At 36.7% G+C, this 8,326-nt stretch overlaps 1 protein-coding gene across 1 annotated transcript in view; it reads right to left on the bottom strand.

Annotated features, from left to right (window-relative positions):
- Positions 1-7,899, bottom strand: part of LOC109545607 (zinc finger protein 79) — a 76,668-nt gene extending 68,769 nt beyond the window's left edge. The window contains exon 1 of the mRNA XM_019916392.2: positions 7,254-7,899. Within this exon, the coding sequence (XP_019771951.1) occupies positions 7,254-7,445 (192 nt within the window). The 5' untranslated portion in view covers positions 7,446-7,899. The remainder of the gene's footprint in view (positions 1-7,253) is intronic.
- Between the last annotated feature and the right edge of the window lie 427 nt (positions 7,900-8,326).

Below are 8,326 nucleotides of genomic sequence, written 5' to 3'. Positions count from 1 at the left end.
ACCAATGTTTACCATGCGGATCAGAACCAGATTTTTTGTGCAGTTTTTATAAAAACTTCCGCATCTTTGGCTCCAAGGAGGGCGAAAACCACCTCAGTATCAAATAATGATCATTCTGATGCAACTTCTGAAATTGCCTGATCTATCAAGTCTTAGAATCTCCCTAATACAGCGCCAGCTACATTATCTAGTAGATATAACGCAAATAAAATGTTTTTGAAATGTTGAAGGTGAAAGAGCGAAATTACACACTTGGCGCTTGGAATGCGTCTTTCGCGCCGCGTATTGTTGCATTTTACGGTATAATTATATTATCATCACCATCTTTATTACCAGTTAATGTACATAATGCCGCGAAAAAACTTCTAACCGAATGGGGATCGCTACCGGGGATATAAAAAGCAAATGAAAAAAACCGCAAATCGCCATTCACGTGGATATAATGGCAGTTTCTTGGAATTGATCAAACGGTTTGAATGATGAGCTGATTTGCTGCATTTGATATGACATTGAAAATAACAACTGGGAACAATGCTGAAGAATTGGATTTTTCGCGGCGATTACCAATAAATCTTCTTGATGAGGAACTACGCGGATCGAGCGGGTCTGAGAACTTGGCACACTGAATGAATGTAAAAGTTCTTATCAGTAGTTTTCGAGCTCAAAGTGACAGCTTTTAATACAAAAGATACCATCAAACTTCTCCTAGAACAAACCATTTGCATATTACTAGCACGGTCCATCGAGCATAAACCAAAGACGACAACCATAACATAATTACTAGACAGGCACCACACCTTAATATCTCTTAATTATAGAGGAAAAAAACTAAAACAGTTCTGCAACAAACTACAAGATGCTGAAGCACGCGCTACTTAGATGCAATGTGAAAGAATTTCACTCGTCCGAACGTTCTCTTCTGAAGTGAAGGTAGAACAAGTAATGCCGATTTTTTGTTAGAGGAAAAAACCAGGATCGGCATGTTTTAAAAATCAAATTAATTAAAATTTAATTACATTGCCCGTTTAGATAAGTCTATTCGCTTGATATAATGCAAAGAAAGCAAGAATGTCACCTAGAAATCGGTTACTTAACTTCAAGTGCAAAACCTAGTAGATTAATTCAATGGCAAAAGCAATCTAGTGATGGTGAAGGCTGCATGTTGAGGATTTATTGAGTTTAGGGCTTTGCTTTTAATATTTTATGTAAACTGGTTTTTTATTTATCGCCTACTAATAAATATTAGCTTTTGCAACCGCTTCAGCTATGGAGTAAGTGAGTGTCAGCCATGTATTTGCTTCCATACAAATTTGGCAAACAACTCCTGAAAAAATAAAATCAGAAAGTTCATTTACTCGAAACATGTAGGGTTTTGGCATCTTTGTAATAAAATGCGTTTAGAGAAGACGGAGTAATATTTAGCAAACCGCGGATTTTAGATACAAGAGCGAAATAATGCGCAGAAGTTGGGGTTGTTTAAGTTAAAAATCATGAAGAAAAGATCAAGATCAAAGAACGAAAGAAAAGGCAAGCAACACTTGAAAAACGCTGAACAGTATTTTGTTTGTGGAATTTATCGAATGCATGATAAATTGCCATCAATAACCGTAATGAATTTATCAGGAATAGTATTTAGGCAAACCTTGCCCTGCACCTGCACGTATAAAAATCGCATTAAAAAACGGTTTGTGTGAAATGATTGTACAATAATCGGCCATTTCATCATCGGTTTCTTTAATATTTTCACGCAGTGTTCCGCATGTTTAAAGAAATTATGAATTTTTCCGAACCAACCATGTGTGTGTGGGCATGTATAAAACTATTAGCGCTCTTCAAGAAACTGGCAAATGTCTTACAGAATTTACCGACTCACTTCTCGGAAAGTATTTCAGCCATTTACTTGTGCGCAAGATAAATTTCCATCAATTACGTCTCATTTATCACGAAAATGTCCGTAATCTGACTGGGCAAGAAAAGCAGTTAGTGCCTCATTTGTATTATCAAACGTTTCGATTTTTCCAGTTTTTCTCGGTTTGAACTTAAAGTGTTCCTAGACCTTTTGTTGTCGGACCTGCACGACTTTCAAGTAAATGGGTTTTAACATGGCTGCTACTTTTGCCTATTAATTGTGGTTTTAGGAATGTTAATACCGGATTAATCCGTAATAACAACAGCCACTGCATTACCTATAATTTATGGCTTTGGTGATATAACTAAGAGTTCTGGTTTTCTGAGGAAATTGTTAAAGAATCAGGATTGCAGATGCAAACCATTGCTAATTTTCACTTCTTCGTCCAATAATGACCTAAGCGTGCTACATGATGCATGGTAATCTTCCTTGGTTTGAAGATCTTGCGATGAAGACACGGGCATCCGGGATGCTTCGTGCTCAATCGGCTGTTAAGCGCTAATGAGCAGTTGGTCTCTAGATCAGCTCTAGTCTCTTGACTACCGAGTTCAACCAGCATTTTTAATCAGATCAGTCACATTGATTTGATCGGTTGCCACATGCAATCAGCGCAATCTGCAGTAATAACAACCATTATTGAGTATCACTGTAGGCATTGCTGAGATCTAAATACCAATTCCTACCTACCAAGTGGCCTTGTCGATTTTTTAGGAGTTTTCAAATAGCCGCTTGATTGCACCAGCTTGCTCCATTTCCACCTTTTTTTAAGTTTCCGTAATTAGCAGCGCGTATCCTCCAAACCCATCTGCTCACTTTCACTTAATCTTCGTTTCGATTTTTCCGCGAGCTCTCGTTTCAATTTTCCTTATCTCCTTTCGAAATGCGAGTGAAAATTAACTCGGAAACACTGAACGTTGAGTTATACGTTTGCTGATTGCATCGCCACATTCGTTTCAGAATTTGTAAATTACTTCTCGACTGAATATTAATGTTTCTGTGCACAGTAGGATGTTTTCACGTTGCTCCAGATTGATTGAATCCATATTTTACTAGTCATCATTCGAACCCACACATTGATGAACATTTCCACATAATCAAACATGTTTATGTAACGAGAAAGTGTTCGGTTTTCTCCTGTTCTGTTGTATCCGAATGGACGAGCCCCATCTTCTAATAATTTAACAGCCAGCATATTCGTGCAGGTAAAACTACCACAATAAAATCCATAACTAAGCAAACGTCCCAAGCATAATGGTGCGAAGACTTCCTTAACAGTTCATATTTCCATTTTAAGTAAACTATTTCGCATTTACCGGTATTACGGCTGCTTTATCGCCTGCTGCGGGCTCATATTCAAGCGCTTTTCGAAAAAAAAATCGGTGATATGTAGAGTTACCATAGTATGCGCACGGTGGAGTAAATCGTTAAACTTTTGCAATCGGTAAACTGGAATGGGATTAAATTAGTCGTGTAGAGGATAAAATTTGGGCTTTGAATGGGCCCAGAGATCATTGAGGTCTGAATTCTAAAGAGTATTTTTTGGAAATACATTCAAGATGTTTCTCAATAGACATTTTAAACGAGGATTAAAGTTTCCTCGGTATATGAACTATTTTTTAATTAAAAGCCTGAAAACCCGAAAAAGTCACCAGTTTGAATGTTTTGATTGACTGGTTTAACCGATTAATTTTGGCCATCTTGATCATGCCCAGTTGAATTTAAAACTTCGTACTCCACAAAAATCTTCATTCCAAAAAACATTGCACATCTATTTACAACGATTTAAACCCTCCGTACAGATTCCAATAAACATATAATTTTCCAAATATCCCGCAAAATAAAAAAAGACCTGAAGGAAATAAAATGCAGCAGGCAGCAGTCATTTCCAAAAGTACAATTTCTTCAAAATATTGAAAAAATCAGCGAATTATTACCGGTTTGCGCCTTCCTATTGAAAGTTTCATACAAAATAACGCAACTTGTTTCTAAGCTGAAAATGTCTTTCTGTTGTATCGCGATAGGCCCAGTATATTGAACTATGTTGGTCTATCGCATTTCTTTCCATCACGTCAATATCTTTCAGAGTTTTGTGCGGTGACCGTCAATTTGGATCATCTTCAATTCCATGAAGCGTGTGACTTTTCACGTGGGTTAAGGTATAGATTTCGTCGTTTAAAATCTCAAGAATACGGTTGGCTCATCAGCGTTATTCAGTTAGGATTTTTTTATATTTAGAATCATCAAACCGAATTCACTTTGCTCAAAAGTTTCATCGAAAATTCAAGATCAGTTTCCTTGGAACTATTGCAATTCAGGCGTCTTCTGGAAATTGCGATTGGAGCAGTTAGATTATCCACAAGCCATATGTTCATATGTGTACGAAACCTACATAGAAGCAAAATCGCCTATTTTATTAATGAAATCTCGGATACCAACCGATCAAGCGGAACGAGATCGAAATTTACTGGGGCAAAATATCGAGGCGGTCATTCGAAGGAGGAATCGCCTACAGTCTTTCAGATCTATGCCGACATGTCCTCGCTAAAGAGTTGAGAATTGCTCACACATTTTCGTGCTACATAAAATTCGCCTTCTTCCACTCAGAAGCTCAGAAAAAGGAAAATACTCCCGGAATCCCGACGGATATAACAGTCAATTTCATTGATTAAAAACCGCGCTAAAATCGGCAAAACTGCAATAGGATCTACTTATAACAATGCTGTTATTAGGCACCGTGCATTTCCTTGTCATCATTGAGGCGATTTCTCAGAACCTTTTGTCTAATTGTAGCTGAGGACTAATCGAAGCCTTCTAAAAAGTCCAACCTTCGCCATTTTCAGCACCACAATGTCTATTGGAAATTACAGAGGAGCAAAAAGTGACCTACTGAAGCTCATTCCGCCACTAGCCGAGAAAAACAACTGTTTAACATTAGATCATTAGCAACGCAAATAAAAAGGAAAACTGACTTTTATAATATTGGGAATTCTTCAGCAGGCTGATGGAAAAAATCAACAATAATGCGAACGTTATATTCACTGTTGCCTTCATTAATAATTTGAGTTAAAAACCTCCTCTCACTTTTTAATAATATTTACGTTCATGAATAAGCAAGCGGATTAAGCGTGCTGTTTTCTATTATCTGGAACTATGATGTGTGAATTGTTGCATTATTAATATCGTGTTTTCTGCGCGTTAGAAACCGCTCATGCTGCACAACACATTCTAGATGAAACAGTCGTTTTTGAGAATTTATCACAGTTTGCAAATCATTTAAAAGAAAAAGCATACACTCCAATGCAGTGTGCTAATTAAATATCGATTCCACCTACCATTTCAATAAGAGCAGTAACTTTTGGTAACGCAATTTTCTTGAAGCCTACATTTGTATAACGTGAAAAAGTTCAAATAAACCGAGGACAGGCACATATATTGAACACATGATTGGAAACTATCAGCAAAAATTCGTATAATTTCCACGAAAATCAAGTTCAATTGCACAATTGCGTGTTATATTCAAGTCCCTCCTCTGTCACCTTGATCAGTTCATAAGACCCAATTTCTCAATAACACCAATTAATAAAGTGCTACTTGATGCACTGATTTCATGAAATTTCAATTTGTTGATGGGCAGCAATCGCAGGTAAACCAGTTTAAGACCAATAGAATATCATTGAAAAAAAAACAAGAAGCATTGAAGAAACTATGGAATATCAAACGTTATAGAACCATAATCTATATTTTATTCAAAAGAATGAGCGCATATTTAAGTTTGATATGCAAATAGGCTGTGAGCAAGGTGCTACTAATGGTGTTTCACACTCTCGGATTCTTATTGGGTTTCAAAGTAATTATTAGTCGATTAAAGTAAATTAATTTAGATTAAAATGCAGTTCTTGGAATTGTCAGGTGTGCTTCATTTGATTATTACACTTTTCAAATGAGCTTTTTCGCCAATATTAATCAATATACGGGCATTTTTTAAACAGCACATACTCGCTGCCTGCTAATGTTTATTAGATAATAAAGCTACTGTAGGTCTAGTGCAATTTACGCATATTGAATAGATTGAAAAAAGATTAAGTGAAAAACGTCGTGGGTAGTGTCAAGATTATAAGTTACGCTAAACGAATAAATTTGCATTGCATTTCCAACATTATATTGTATCTGGTTTAATTTATGATTAATTATAATCGAAAGTGGCTGAGCGCGAGAGGTCACTAATAGGCACAAAGTTGAAAGCAGTGAAAGCTGTATGGAACAAATCAATCAGAAAAATATATGCAGCTGAAGCTTGATCAAAGTGACCAGGACATAAAAAGACTATAGATTTGAAAATTTTTTGGGCAAAGCACTAAATCGGCATTGGTGCAGTGACTTACAAAAATTTAAAATATATGCAGTGTGTATCATGAAAGGGGCGTTCCAACAAGGGTTGATTTTTGCTGGATTCAAACGCTATTTGCTTTAGATTTCAGAGGAGAGAAAAGCTTTCGACCGGCAAGCTGAACAGACATTGTTGAAAATTAGTGACAATAAACCAAATACAAAACCAAAAATATACAGTACTTTTAGCTAAAGGCCTTCTTGAGAAGAGTGACCTGAGAGTGCCAATGTTGCATTGATTTAATTTGAAAACATGTTTTCCAAGTGCTCTATTGACGTAGAAATTGAGAAAAGCGTTCTAAGTAAAACAACTGGAAAATATATAGAACAGGTTAGAATAATGCCCATAAACATTTTTTTTTGTTAAATTGCATCGTTTCGAAAATGAATGAAGGCGTTGAAATAAAAAACAAACACTTTTGTTCCAAAACTTTTACAACGAAAAGTCTGTTCAAAAATCTCAAAAAAACAACTGCACAAGTTTATTCATTGATTCAATTGGAAACTTTTTTGTCACTTGATTTTCGTGATTTCATTCGAAAATTTGTGTAAACTCACGTTCGTGGAGAACAATTATTGTCTAGCCATTGAAAAAAAATTGTTTAAAAAAATCGTATTCCTGAAATCATGATGAAATCTTAAATATTCTGCATAGCTTCAGAAGTGCGATGTCATTTCGTCAATTCAAAAGTTTCTACATGAACAACATGAAAATACAAAGATATATACGAAAACACGTGATAATCAATTAGAGTACAGAAAAATTTGCAACATACTCAAACTCACTAGAACGGAATGGCAAAAATAGCCAGTCAGTTAAGCAGAAAAAGCACATTTCATTCAAAATTGACCTGTTTTACTAATTTTTTTAAATACAAGAAACCATCGCAGAAATAACAGGAAAAAAAATAAAATTAGTGAGTAGACTTTTAGTAGTTTTGCGATTGGTTCGACTTACATCATCCTCATCCAAAGTCCCATACACGTCCAATTTGTCAATCCTGATGGTACCCTGGAAGGGATAACAGAGCGAACCCTGGGCAATGGAAGAGTTGCTCCAGACTGAAACTTCCGGATCTCCATTGGGACTCTTGTCCTGGCTTCTAATGCATAGACTAAACTCTTGTGGGATCAAAACGCAGGTTTCCATTGTGATTGGCACTCAATTGTCATTCAAACTACTCGTACTCGCTTAGTTTATCTGGCAATAGTCTTTCAACATTATTTAGACGATTCGTTGCTGTACATAAAGAGTGCGCCTTAAAAAATCTATCAATTATCACGATCTAAAGCTTGTGGTTCAATGGCTACAAACTAAATCACATTATCACATAGTCTTAAGGCTCATCTAGCACCCAATAAACAATAGTAAATCACTTGCTGATAATGTCAGAGTCTGTGGCAACCAAAACGCCCGAAGTGAAAAAAATGCTAAACAATTAACGGAAGTGTCCGCGAATTTCGATGGTACCGGCTTTTCCGCGTGTTGATTCTACCCCGCTTAGTGTGAACTACCCGTTTGTAGCCATGAGCTTCATATGAATGGCACTGAACCGCTCTAGCATTGACCCTGCACGAAGCGGTGCTACTGTGGTACCGCAGATTTGCCCCACCACCAAGAACCACGTGGGTAAACTGGTGCACTGCTAACTGACAGGTGTATCCTTAAAGGTACCATGTAGAAGAGTCGATATGAAAAAGTGAACGGAAGATGTTGCTTGCGGTTTGGCGGAGAGTTGGAATTATTGTTAGGCTGGGTACCATCTTCTAGATCGAGACTAACTAGATTTGGTTTGGGTTCAAATTACCATATACACTGTTTTAGCAGCTTGCATATTCATTAACTAGGTATTGTTCTCTATGGGTGTTGCTGAAAAAGTCGGAATTTTTCCTTTGGTTCCTTTGATAATATTCAATGTTGGGGAAGATCTTGAAATCTACATTTAATTGAGAGCTTCTAGCTGTGGGCGTGACAAAAAAGCGTGCTCTTTCATCCATTGAAAAGGGGTGGTAAAAACCCTTAAGTAGGAA

The sequence above is a fragment of the Dendroctonus ponderosae genome, unplaced genomic scaffold (assembly GCF_020466585.1).
Source record: "Dendroctonus ponderosae isolate FM_Combo_2020 unplaced genomic scaffold, Dpon_F_20191213v2 Dpon_F_20191213_5, whole genome shotgun sequence".
Lineage (NCBI taxonomy): Eukaryota > Metazoa > Arthropoda > Insecta > Coleoptera > Curculionidae > Dendroctonus > Dendroctonus ponderosae.
Note: the sequence above shows the minus strand (reverse complement) of the source record. Positions and strands in the feature narration are given on the sequence as shown.